This window comes from Mesitornis unicolor, unplaced genomic scaffold, assembly GCF_000695765.1.
Source record: "Mesitornis unicolor isolate BGI_N332 unplaced genomic scaffold, ASM69576v1 scaffold3516, whole genome shotgun sequence".
Taxonomy (NCBI): Eukaryota; Metazoa; Chordata; class Aves; order Mesitornithiformes; family Mesitornithidae; genus Mesitornis; species Mesitornis unicolor.
Genome location: NW_010191508.1, coordinates 979 through 14,617, shown reverse-complemented (window position 1 = coordinate 14,617; position 13,639 = coordinate 979). Strand labels below are relative to the sequence as shown.

The following is a 13,639-nucleotide window of genomic DNA, read 5'->3' as shown; positions in this document are numbered from 1 at the left end:
TCTTTCCCTTTCCCATGCGAGGTCAAGCAGGAGCTCATGGCCCTTTTTCTGCTGGAAACATTCTTCCCATGCCTCACTCTCTCATTAAGAGACTTTTCTATTCCAATTATGATTCTGCCAAAACAACAAAAAAACCCAAAAAAACCCTAAAACAACCCCAAAACTTAATAAGGAAATAAATTAGGAACGCATTAGAGAGAAGATATTATTATTTTATTTTTCAACACATCATAAGAAAGTTAAATCCATACCATTTCAGGGACTGCTTTTTAAATGAAAGAATGAAACAGCTTAAGTTCAGGAACTGGAGAGAAACATTTCCAGTCAAGAAAGCCTGAAAAGAACACTGATGCAGTGTTTTGAAGGGGAAAAGTTTATGACTACACACATGCTAGCACTAACGCCATTTCTTAAGGTCAGAGGGTGACATTTTAATACTCACCTGGTAATATTAATACTTTATCACTGGAGCTCAGAGGAAAGCCGTCTTTGTACCACGTAAGCACTGGTGGAGGAACAGCATTGGTCTCGCAGTGCAGTGAGAGGGGATTGTTGACAATCACATCTTTACTCTCTCCACCTCGTCCTGTATCGACCGTGTTACCCGCCTCCCAGTCCTTGTAGGGCTTTTGGAAACTAGGAGGAACTACAGTCAAGGAGGGACAAAAGTTAGGATTTTACAGCAGAAATGGCTAGTTTTAAAGTCAAGAAACGAAAAGATGATGTAATTGTTAAAGAGCAGCAATAAAATTAATTTTATTAAATTAACCCCTCCTCTTAGTTTAGAGTAGTCAGGAAAATTCCAGTTGTTTTCATCAGAATGAACCATTGCGCAATCTACTGAGTATTTTTTGAGGGCTAGTAAGTAACAGTGTAAGAAGACCTGATAACAAAACACCAACGGCATCAATCAACAATAATACTGAAATCGCAAGCTACCTGGTTTTACTCGAGTTCTAATCTTGTCTAAATTTTCAGAAATTACTGATTATTGTTTTCTGGTATTTACACGCAGCGTATAGGCCAAAAGGACACTTAAGTCTGGTGCCTGTAAGTACTTACTCAATAAAAATAAATAAAATACGATGTCCCAGTTCGAGCTAAATTAAAACCTTTTCAGAGAGTTTAGAGAAAGATCAGAGTTACTGTGTCATTCCACTGACTTCAGAAACACTGCCTATGTCACAAAACATGAAATAATCAGATACTGTACTTCTTAAAGATGAGTAAAATATATATGAAATAAAAATCACACAAAATACAACAGCACTCCATTAGACCAAGCAGCTGTAAAGAATACAAAACTAAAAAGAACTCCAACATCCCACAACATTAGAAAAGAAGGCTACCAGAAGAATTTTATTATCTGAACTCAGTTTACCTTGGATATTTACATCAAACTCAACTTCATCCTCTCCAGCAATGTTGGATGCCAGACAAGTGTAACGACCGGTGTCTGATACCTGAACCTCCTTAATCTGCAGAGTACGGCCACCAGCCTGGATGACGACGTGATCATCTGCCTTCAGTGGCTGTAATGCAGTTTGACATGAAAATCAATGCACCCGAAATAGCCACATTTGTGGAGATAACTTAATGTCATCTCTCTTCTGGTCAAATCCAGGTTGTTTCAAAGCTTTCCTAAGGCAGTATACTGGGAGGAAGAGCATATTTTGGTATTTCCTCTGCTTTGATACCACTACCAACAAAACATCCTTCAATTTTAGTTAACACTTTCAACAAGGCCCACTTTTAATCTATGCAAAGCACACAGTTGCTTAGGACACCAAATTACTGAGGGTCACCACGAAGGACACAGTGCTAAGCCCAGCGTTCCTGGGATGGCAGCCTTGGCCACAGGTGGTGCAGCCCAGCCCTCCTCTCATCTGCTCCTCCCTTCCCTCACACCAAAAGCTTTTCCTCCCTGAGTAAACCTGACCAAGCCCCAAGTTCCTGGAGACAGTTTTCTTTCCATGGTTGTCAGAAACCCTGCATCTTCACCTTTCTGGTCTTGGTAGCTGGTCTCCTAAGAGGATGTGGTTTTACACCACTCCAGCCCCCAGCTGAAAGGAGCAGTGCCATTCCAATCAGGCATGGGCTCTCGTGACATCTGATTACATCAGGCTGATTCAAGCCCTGGACTCACTGGCCAAATTGATGAGCTGATGGCAAACCTACACACGTAAAACTATCAGTTTTCTGTAGGTTGAACTCTAACTCACACAACCACTAGGCTCTGCTGCCCAGCAAGGACACAGTGTGAATATAAAATGGATGCAGCAGTAGCAGAGAGATACACCGGACTAGACGTTATTGTCTCCAGAATTTACATCACTCCTGACAGTAGAGACTACACTAACACAACTTGTATCTCTCAGTGTCGAAAATGGAATCCATATGGGAGCGAGCACTGAACTCCTATCCTGCAGGGGACAACTAATTTAGCCCATGGATGTGTGCGAGAGCCATTTACCCAGGGCCAACCTAAGGAAAAGCTGCTGCTCTGGCAGTGGCAGCAAGCTGCTTACAGCTACAGTCTTTCTTTGGGGAACCTCTCAGCTCCCCCCAGCATCACTTTCCACTGGCAGTACAATCAGTATGCCCAGGAGATCCTAGAATCACAGCACATGCTGGAAACAGAGGGAGGGCTAACCCACAGTCCTGCTGTGACTCCAGGCTGCTCCTGCACGCTCAGCAAATCCAAGAAGAGCTGGTCCAGCTGCAGAGGCACAGCAGTCTGCCACATGAGGAGTGCCCTACCATGAACAGCTAAAGGAAGAGATTATATTCTCCTTACAGAAGAAATAAAGAACGTTTCTTTTTAATCTATAGCCAGCCCCCAGCAGACTGCACATCAGTCTGGCTCTGTGGCACTACCCTTCCGAACTGCTTCTCCTCCAGCCCAACGCTGTGAAGACAGCGTGTGGCAGGAACCACGCCTCATTGCTCCCCTGCAGAGGATCCAGATGCTTTTGTGGCTTTGTGAGTTCTGCCAGAGCCAAGTGAGCAGCTCTCGGCAACTTCTGCTAGGGCAGCACTTCGGGGAACCAAGCATGGGGCCATTCTACACCAGGGCCTTTGGGGACTTTACACAATGGCCAAGAGACACGTGCTCACACCATGGGATGCTACTGCTCGGCAGGGCCCTCCCCTTCCAAAGCACTCGCCAGGGGCAGGCCCACAAAACTCCAGCAGTGACGTCTCAGTGGCACTGCCAAGCACCCACAACCAAGCAAGGGTGTCAGGCTGTGGAGGCCTGGCCAACAGCAAACGCCCCAAGGTGCGTGAGGGGTGACTCTGCCAGCAGGACGGTGGGAATACTTCAGCAGCGTGAGCCTGTTCCGCTGCGGGAATGTTCATGAACACTACTGAACATGATTGTTTCTGTACAAAATCCACCCATTAGAAAGAATGAAGTTTGTGACTGGCCTGTCCATCCTTGTACCAGCTGATGGCAGCAGCAGGAACGGCGTGAGCTTCACACTCCAGAATAAGGCTGCGGTTTACTTTGATCTTCACTTCTTTAGGGGAGAGGCCCATCCCTGAGATATCCCCTTTGTTAATGGTGGGTGGAACTGTACAAAACCAAAGGCAGCGAGAGGGACTTTCATGACTTACTGTCTTCCACAGCATTTCAAAACTAACTAGACAAAGTGAAAACCTGGATTACAACCTCAGGGAAAGCAAGTGCGTTCCCCCATAATCTGCCTCTTCTCAATAGATATTTATGAATAAAAATTCAGCTATGCATTTTAAACTATTTTTAGGATATGTGTAACATAAAATACATACACGAAACTGTATTCAACAGTTTTAGATATGCAAACCTGACCACAGCCTTACCTAGCTATAGCACTTTATTATGTGTTTGGCTTGAATTCTACCAAGTTCAGTGTACTGCAGTCATTAAAAAGCACTTTAATGGAAGCTAATGTTCTCAGAAACAAATGTTTGAACTGCAGTCTTCACTCAGAGAAGCTGGTCAAAATTCAACATTTCCATTCCACTGAAATCCCAGTGTTGCAAAATCTCATTTCCTTCTGAATCAGAATGAAAACATTTCAATATTCTTAACCTAACCCCCACCCTGCTCTCATAATATCTTTTAAATTATTTTAAATGCTTCCAAAGCATTTTCCATTCTTTTTTTTGATGGGAAATTTTAAATTCTCCCTAATGCTGCCAGTACCATAACAACTGACAGTTGCAATGGCATTCAGAGGTGGGGGGGCTTTATGTTGCCACACTTCAATAATGATCTCTTTTGTCATCTTCTCATTATTCCAAATCCAATGGGGCCTTATTAGGGACTTAGTGTAATTAGAATAACAGCATGATTACTGTGAGGGAGCAAACAAAACACCGATTCCCACTAGGAAATAAATAATAAAAAAAAAGATGAAAAATCATGCTTGACTGAACCCATAATGAAGAGTTTGAGCATTAAAATCGAGTATTAGGCACAGATGCTCAAAGGACAATGTGCTGACAGGAAGCCTGGAATGGGAAAGCTTTTGTGCATATGGTGTTTTATGGAAGGATATAAGAACAGTATCCTCTTGGTTTACCTTACTCCAGAATGTTTCCCATCAGAAGTTATGGCTCCCCTCCCATCCTTCTTTTCTAAAAGTTTCTTTGCTCACAAAATTCTCTCCTTCTCTCTCCCATTGGGCTGCACTCATCTGATTTGAAAATCATTACCAAAAAAAGCATTTCAGAAAAAAGCGGAGTTCGGTGTTTCTTAAATGTATTCCCCTAGGTGGCACAAAGATTTTTAGCCCTGCCACAGCATTTGTGAAGGGCGCAACAGCAAACTTCTCTAGTGTGTTTCCTCAAGCAATGCCATGAGCTAATGCAGATGTTTGCTACACAAAACTACTATCAGAAATTCCTTGTACTCATCAAAATAGGTAACACTGCAAAGGGGAAATATGGGAGAATAACAGCAAAAAAATCGAAAGTATTTCCCTACTGTAGACTTTCACTTCATAGTGTTTCAAAGTCTCTCCGGCCTCATTTGTGGCTATACAGGTGTATCTTCCAGCGTTGTCCTCCTGTGCATTTAGAATCTGCAGGGTTCGACCACCTGTCAAAAAGACACCATCTTTTAAGAGCATCTACGCTATACTCTTGTTTCCCAACAATTTCAATAGTTTCTGCAGCATATTTTCAGCCCTTAGGTCCAAATTCTGCCCTCAGATGAGCATGGAAAACTTATTGCTTACCACCATGTACGCTGTGTAATAAATGAGTGAATAATTTGCAGGACTGCTCTGGATCACAACTCCTGTTGCTTACAGATTCTTGGGAAATTTGTTACCATAGTTCTGTACAAGAAACTTCTTAAGGTATTTAGATAGGGAAAGGTGATTTGGGGTTCTACACTTCATTCACAGAAAGAGGGAAAGGAGGCATAGTCAGGAAGCCTAAGCAAAAGAAGGGGTGGATGTGAGCCTTGGAACTGCCTTTCTGCTTCAGTGCAAGAGGCCCTTCACTCCCTCTGGAGAATGGACACAAGCAACAGCCACAACGTGAGAAGAAATGCAAACATGAATGAATCAGTAGGATTTAAGGCTTCAGGTGGCCTGTACGACTTTGACATCAATTTTCTTCCCATAGTATCCTGTTTACTTATGATTTACATTGTCTGCATTCTCTGAGACGAGTCACTGTTTAATCTGGCTGCGGTTCTTTTCAGACTGCATTCCTAGAAATTATCCCCCCATGTCGTAATTCAATTCCTCACTAACAACACTGACTCCTTCTCCTCTGAACGCCTGCAGTTAACAGTGCTCAAGTACTCGCTCACCTACATGACTTCAGTGTTACCAGTGAAGTCTCTTCCTGTTTTCCACCTCCACAGATGTGCTAGGTAAGCATTGCTCCACAAACTAAAAGTGGCAAACTACTAATGACCTAGAAAAAGGTCACGTTATTCTTTTTACTAACGTTGTTGTTTACCTCTCTCCATCTAATTTCCACACTTAATTTCAAGTTATTCACATCCATTATTAACTTCAATGGATTTGCTTACCATCACTTATCTTTATGGAACAAGAGGATTAATACCTGAATATGAATACAATACAAGTAAATAATCAGTTAATTGCGAAGCATGTAAAAATAAGGGAATAGGAAGTGCTAAAAAAGTACAAACTTCGCACTTAATAGAAATTTAGACTTTGATTTTTCAAAAAATCCATAACAGGAAACCAAACAATAAAAGAATAAAGTGTCACATTATTTCTTAATAACAGCAAAAAAAATTACCTGGCAAAATGCGGATATTTCTGTTTGATTCTAAAAGATTGCCATCCTTCAGCCAGGTGATTGTAGCTGGAGGATACGAGTAAGCCTCACAAACCAGCGATGTCGGGCTGTTGAGGATGACAGTGACATCTTCTGCATTTCCATGGCTGTCCACACCCACAATGGTTGGAGACACTAGGAACAACAAAACCATTAACCAGAGGAAGGCCATCTATGAAAAGCAAATTTTCTGTTCCCTGTTCAGTCTAGGAATCTGGTTGCAGCCTTAAATAGCTGGGGAGCATTCCTACGGGGCACACTGCCACCCAGAACCAGCAAACATTCATCTGGTTTTGTGTTTCATCCTGAAGTCAACAGTCAGCCCGTGTCAGCCCCTTTGCCTCTGCAGGACGCGGGTCCCCATGCAGCCAGCGTCCCGTTCCAGGGCGGCAGCTGGCAGACCCACTGCTCCATGACCCTGTGAGCGGCAGACTGGTAGAAGGCATCGGCCTAGGAAATGAGAATGTGGAAAACAAACTTGCCACTGTTTGCATTTGGTTATGCAGTAACTGTCAGGGGAAAAAAAATAGAAAGAGAACTGCAGATGGGTCTCAGCTTTTAGCTGAAGTGCTTCTCAGCTGTTCCTTCCCTGAATCACAGTAAGCCAATGTACTGTCCTGGTCATTCCATGCAGACCATGCCCTGCTATTCTAGCTCTGTGATGTCTAAAGTACAGAACTGCTATTGCTATTGAACTGCTATCATCTATCAATTACTAAGCTATAAAAAATTTTGATCCTAGACAGGCAACTTAGGCATTTCTGTAAGCAAAGTACTACAAAATTCCAATGTGATTATCTGTTTTTTCCTGAGATTATTATTTTCCTTTGCAACAGCCAGCCCAGCTGTCTTACCAAGTACATTAAGACTGTAACTTTTGCTCTTATCTCCAGCTGTATTGGATGCAATGCATGTGTATCTCCCTGTGTCAGTGACCTGAGCGTTTGTGATCTCCAGGAAACGCCCACTGGACAGAAACTTGTGATTTTCATCCTCAGGTAGAGACTGCCCATCCTTCATCCAGGTGATGTGTGGTACAGGGTTCCCTTAACAGAGTAAAGAAAATGGCAAATATTAGTTGTTGCACAGCCTCTAAGACATACCAAGATATCTGAAAAACAGAAGAATAGTTTCAAATGCCCTTTTAAAATATCTCCTTCAGGGAGATGTTTTGGAATACATACTGTAAAGTCTTCTAACCTCCTGAAGTAATATACACCTCCTCTTAAACTCCAGAGAACTTTAGAGAATATCACAGTGACTATCCTCTCAGTTGCGTTTTATACAACCTTTACAAGGAAGAGTGCTTAGTCTTGCTATAAGCACCATGGTTAAATTTGAACCTTAGAAATTCCACTGAACTGAAAATTCCATTAAAAACCTGCTGCTCAGAATTAAGTACAATCAACGCCATGAGTTCGATCAGCAAAGGTAAGTTATATTGTGTATGTTTACCTATCACTTCACATGTTAGGGTAACTCTGTGCTTCTCTTTCACCTTCACATCTTCCAATTTATTTTCACCCACAATCCCTGGAGGCACTGCAAACAGACAACACGACAACATCAGCAAATATTACCTGCAACCAATTTAAACACAACAAAGACATGCTTCCCTTAATCACATCAATCTGAATGGTTCAGATCTACCAGAAACTGCTCCAGACGTGAGATAGCATAGAGCTAACCTGGCCTGGACAACAGATAACCCTTTAACCATACAAGTCCACAAAAAAGGCAAGAGACGATCACAGACTCATAAAGTACTCACCTCACTTCGTCTTCAGAACCAGACAAATCATAGAATCATTTGGTTGGAAAAGACCTTTAAGATCATCAAGTCCAACCATAACCTGTTCACCACTAGACCACGTCCCTAAGCACCACATCTACCCATCTTTCAAATCCCTCCAGGGATGGTGACTCCAGCACTTCCCTGGGCAGCCCCTTCCAGTGCCTGATAGTCCTTTCAGTGAATAAATTTGTCTCAATATCTAATCTAGGGTGCTGAGGAGCATGGTCTGTAGGGCCACGTTTCTGAGTGTGATCAGAAGAGCTATGGTTATGACTGCTTGTTAGTGGGGCCAGGTCTGATTTTATTCTCCAGCAGGTTTTATAAGTTTTTAAGCAAGTTCTATCACCTATATTAAGCAGCAAGTGATTTATTTGTTCAAAACCATGTGCTTCAGTTTGAGAGTTGTTTGTTTTCTAAGAGTAATTGAAAGCATTGATCTACAACTCGAGGAAAAGAGCTGGTTTATTTAAAAGTAAAAAGTTAACCTGTCTATTCACATGCCATGTGTGGTTTTCTTCTTCTTTACCAGCCCGCTCCAAGCAGTACAACAGCTTACCAACAAGCTGATGCTGTGTGAAGGCACACACGTGTTTTATGCAAATACAGCAGTTCCATACAGGCAGATGAACAAAGTACACAGGTCTGAAGGCACCTTGCTGTGGCACAAACTGTGTTTCTCTGGGGAAACTGGCGACAAAAATACATCCTTAAAATAAATAACTCAATAAATAACTCAAAGGAAACTCTACTGTATGGATGACCACTTGATGACATGTTGTCAAATAATCTTGGTCAACAGGACCGCACAGACCGCTCTGATGGATTATTTCTTTCAAAGTAGAGGCATTTGTAGATGCAGGCCAAAAGAAAATGGCACTACAAATCAAAAGTAGGCATGAAGTATAAAAGGCTGAAAAGGAGGCCTATCGGTATAAGAAAGTAACACCAAATCTCCAAGAGATTTGGCATTTTGTAACAAAAGTGTGGGACTAGGGAGCCAGATGCTATATTTTAATCATCCTACAAAATTCACACTTCCAGCCTAGACAAAAGGCCTAGATAGAGAAGCAGTAAAATATATTCAGCAGCTTGTGATCTACCACTAAGTTGACCTTCACATGGGTTCTAGTGTCCAAATGCAATGAGACTAAGATGCATCAACTAGTGAAGGAATTAGATGGGGGAAAATATAACCTAAAATCCTAAAATTCAGAACTTCCAAGTCAGGCCAAAAGTCACTGTTCATAAACAGAACAACTCATCGCTTTGGCCCCAAGATAATACAGTAAGATGTCAACACACATTAATTTCAGAAATATGACAAAGCCACACCAAACATTCTGCAAATACATAAATATTATGCTTATTGCACCAAGCTGTCCATGCAAACGGGCTCGCCTGTCGCACTTCCTACACCAGTTTAAAGAAACATCGGGATGTCTCTGCACAGTTCCTATTTACAGTGAGCCAGTGATCATTCTGTGTCACTACCAGGCCACATTCCAGTAACTTTCCTCTAGAAAGACAAAGAAATTAGAGGGAGGGGGGAAGCAAAGACTGAACAAGGGAATTTTCCACTTAGTCCACTTGAAATCAGCTTCACTCTGCATTTTTCTTCGAGGCAAACAAAGCCTGTGCAAGAGAGATTTCCAGAACCCTCATGAACACCCTGCTACTAAAACCCTCCAAAGAAAACAGTAGAACAATGAATGCTTTTCAGTGTTCATCCATCCCTTCCCTTCTACCAGACTTACAGTTCTATGAGCTCATCAAATAAACATGAACTGACATGAATGGGCGTTATCGTTCACAGTCTGAATATGCGTAAGTCAACCGAAGGCAAGGGAAGCTGGTAGTGCTCAGCATCTTCAAAAAAAGAAACTTAGGGGAAAATCATATACAGTAATCCTATAGGACAGCCTGCATCAGGCCTGGTAATTGTTGATAAAAGTAACAGTTACTAAATCAAAAAGTGGTATTTTCTGGGAAAAAGACAATTTTTAATGTGACAAGATAACATACGAAAGGTTCTAAATAGCCATCTAAAGAGCTGGCTATAGCAGTCTTGCCAAGTATGTTAGCAGGATCACCCCCTACCACATTTGGTTTACATGCTTTGCAATACCAAAGGCACTACTGACTAAAGGTTTCTACTGAATCAGAGATCTCTATTTTGCCAAAACAATTCCATCTCTCTGTTGCTCTTGGCTTTGTCTTCACATCTTTGTTGCGACAGATTATTACCCCCATGGCACTCAGCTATACATACAATATCCACTGCTGCTCAATAATGCTCCTTTTAATCCATGAGTATTATCCTATGGGGTTGCACCTTTCTGCATTTGAGTATCAGATGCAACAAATTCAGAGGAATTTCATATGGTTTCCTGGGGCTGTAGTTCTCTTTTGACTTAAGCCTGTTCAAATTCAGGCCAGAGCCAAAAGAGCGAGTACCGTTCCCCTGACCACTCACTCTTGTCAGCTTCCTTTCACCAATACTGAACCAGCAGGGAGCCAATCTCGCTGAAAACTAACCTGACCAGGAAAACACAAACCCTCCACCTTTGCAGATGACCTATAAACCAATCTACCTTGCTCATCACACCCATGGGAGAGTGACGAGAGGATGGGAGTCCACCTGTCAGCACCCCCAGACTTCTATCCAACAAACGTAACTGAAGTCAGTTACACTGATTCAGTTTCTTCTCAGGAAAAAATCCCAAACCAACCACGAACAGAAACAGCTGCCAGTTATTCCACATCACGCCTGAAGAACCTCAAATCTGAAAACCAGACAAACAGCAACTTCACACGTAGAAGTAACTTCTCTTTCAAACCTGATTTTATGACCATGTTATCAAACGCACCTTTTTTCTGACCTAAGGACATAAGTTTTGGCAGAATAATTTTTAAAATACCAGCAAAGTTTATGGTAGACCCCCTTATCTTCTCCTGTAACAAAAACCACCACGCACTTACCTAGAACAGAAAGGTAAAAATCCTTCCTCACTTCTCCCGCAGCATTGGTCACCACGCAAGTGAACCGACCCTCATCTGCTGCCCTCGTGTGTGTCAGACGGAGCGTCCTGCCCCCTGAGGAGAAAGCCAAAAAATCACGGTAGAATTAAATTACTGTGTCATTATGTAATTAGAACAACACAATAATTAAAGTCAACACATACTGCTCCAACCAGTATGCTCCCAAACTGTCTGTGCTAACTCTTAAGTTTTTATGCTTTGGTTAAATTTACAGCTGTATTCTTTTACTGTGGTCTATTTTTTATCGTGCTCTGTTTCACCTTACTCCTACTGCCATCATTTCTATACATCTCTCCTCAGGCCCTCAGTGCTTTTAGATTTGTCCTTAATATTGATCACATTATTCTTTCTAGGCAGTAACTTCCAAGCTACCCTGACACCTCCTTTTTTTCTTCAAGGAATTACATTTAAGTGAACTTTGAGGCATTTCAATGTTTTCTGAGAATTTCTGGAGCAAGTCAGACCAACCAGATCAATCCCTGAAAACTTTTGAGACTCATCCATAGAGTTAGTGCAGAGAAAACTGAATCTGCTCCCTGCAGGTCACTCAAACTGCACAGAGAGGTGCAGTGCCCATGTAATCCACTGATCAGTGCAGACACTTTGGATGTGGCAGGAATACTGTTACTGCAATACGCAGGATTTCTGCACGTACCTCCATACAAGAAATTTTGACAGAATCCTTTTTGACAGCAGGGTTTTTGTTCACGTGAGTACTTCGCTATACTGAGAATCCAGGTAATTATACAGGAAAAATAACACAGCCTCATCAGAGACGGAGTGTGTGTGTACACATAAAAATAAGTGTATCCTTATAAACATATACAAACACTCCATAAAGGTATTTTCACGTGTACAGATAAGGAATATCATTCCACTCCTCTCTTCTAGCATTCGTATTAATTGTGCCATCAATAAGAATCCTTTTTGACAGCAGGGTTTTTGTTCACGTGAGTACTTCGCTATACTGAGAATCCAGGTAATTATACAGGAAAAATAACACAGCCTCATCAGAGACGGAGTGTGTGTGTACACATAAAAATAAGTGTATCCTTATAAACATATACAAACACTCCATAAAGGTATTTTCACGTGTACAGATAAGGAATATAATTCCTTATCACTTCTCTCTTCTAGCATTCATATTAATTGTGTCATCAATAACACGGTGACAACAGTCCTGGTTTACATGTAAAGCTTTTAAATAATAGATTTCTCTTAACAGTATAGCAGAGCAGACATCAGAACGCATTCGCACAGGCATGCCAGTTTAAGAGGAAGATGATTTGCAACTATGTTTGACCAAAGTACCAAGAACATGTCTGCTTTGCCCTAGCAGAATAATAGTGTAAAAACAACTGCTTGGCCAACCCTCAGCCTTGTCCAGTTTCTCGTGAGCAGCTCTCACATGAGCAATCACTACCTCACAGTACATCGCACCTGAACTGCGCATGGTCTGCCCGCGGATGTTCACAGGGTCTCATCAGTGGGATATATCCCAGCAATTTATGTTCCTGGTCAATGTGTTTTGAAGGAAGAAACTGCTGACCTGCTTGATGGCTATGCCTCCATTCAAGGAGTCCTACCTGCTGGAGGGAGCGCTGTGGGACTGATGAAGCCGCAGTTCTTGCAGACTCACGTCACCCTGCTCCCTTCTCCCACATCCACATCCTCAAGAAAGCCATCTAAGCAGCAAAGCGAGGCCGATATCTGTCTGCAGGAGACTCTCACTTTCTACGGTCACACATACTGGCACACCCAGGGCTCCAGTGCTCAGCAGGATATGGTTTTCTACATGTAGCTAAGACTTAAAAGCCTTCCCTCTTCCTAAAGCTAGTACGCAGCTTAATGCCTGGTCTGCAAAGAAAGCAGATGTGGTATGATTGATTTTTCTTCTTTTTTTTGTTTTTTTTTTTTTTTTTTTTCTTCCCTAAAGGATGTAGGAGCATCGTTAAAAGGAAACATCAGCTTAGGATCTGAATTAACAGATTTGGAGTTGCCAGCAGTCTGTCCACACATTTAAATCACCTGCAATGCCAGGTATGTTTTCAGTCAACAGAATCAAAATCTTGCTCTGTCAAAGTAATTCACCTCTTAAATTAGCCAAAAAGAGAGATTCTGTTGTTGCTGTTGGTTTTTGTTTGGTTTTGAGTTTTTGGTTTTTTTGTTGTTTGTTTTTTTTTGTTTTTTTTTGTTTTTTTTACAGCTCTACGAGCACAAACAAAGCTCCAAATGCCACGCTGGCTACCATTCAATACCACAACGTGCAGCTTTCTGAAGAACGGCACAAAAGCACGAAGTTTGCTGGAAAACAAAGCACCGAGTTCTGGCTGGTTGCCCCACTCCCACTGCAGCTAACAGAGACAATAAACATCTTTTGTCTCCAACCCTTCCTGACACTGCAAGCCGGGTGGTGATATTAATGTGGGTGGAGAAATCAACAGACAGAAGAGAAGCAATCAAGGCCAGAAAAGATTGTTTTTGTTGACAACAGCT

At 42.0% G+C, this 13,639-nt stretch overlaps 1 protein-coding gene across 1 annotated transcript in view; it reads right to left on the bottom strand.

Moving 5' to 3' along the window:
- LOC104542433 (hemicentin-1-like) overlaps window positions 1–12,578 on the bottom strand; it is a gene marked incomplete at its 3' end in the record, with an annotated part of 16,238 nt that extends 3,660 nt beyond the window's left edge. The window contains exons 1-9 of the mRNA XM_010186741.1: window positions 12,515–12,578; window positions 11,084–11,197; window positions 7,765–7,851; window positions 7,164–7,355; window positions 6,271–6,444; window positions 4,973–5,086; window positions 3,430–3,575; window positions 1,382–1,532; window positions 443–646 (exon numbers count right to left, since the gene is read on the bottom strand). Coding sequence (XP_010185043.1) covers window positions 443–646; window positions 1,382–1,532; window positions 3,430–3,575; window positions 4,973–5,086; window positions 6,271–6,444; window positions 7,164–7,355; window positions 7,765–7,851; window positions 11,084–11,197; window positions 12,515–12,578 — 1,246 coding nt within the window. The remainder of the gene's footprint in view (window positions 1–442; window positions 647–1,381; window positions 1,533–3,429; window positions 3,576–4,972; window positions 5,087–6,270; window positions 6,445–7,163; window positions 7,356–7,764; window positions 7,852–11,083; window positions 11,198–12,514) is intronic.
- Between the last annotated feature and the right edge of the window lie 1,061 nt (window positions 12,579–13,639).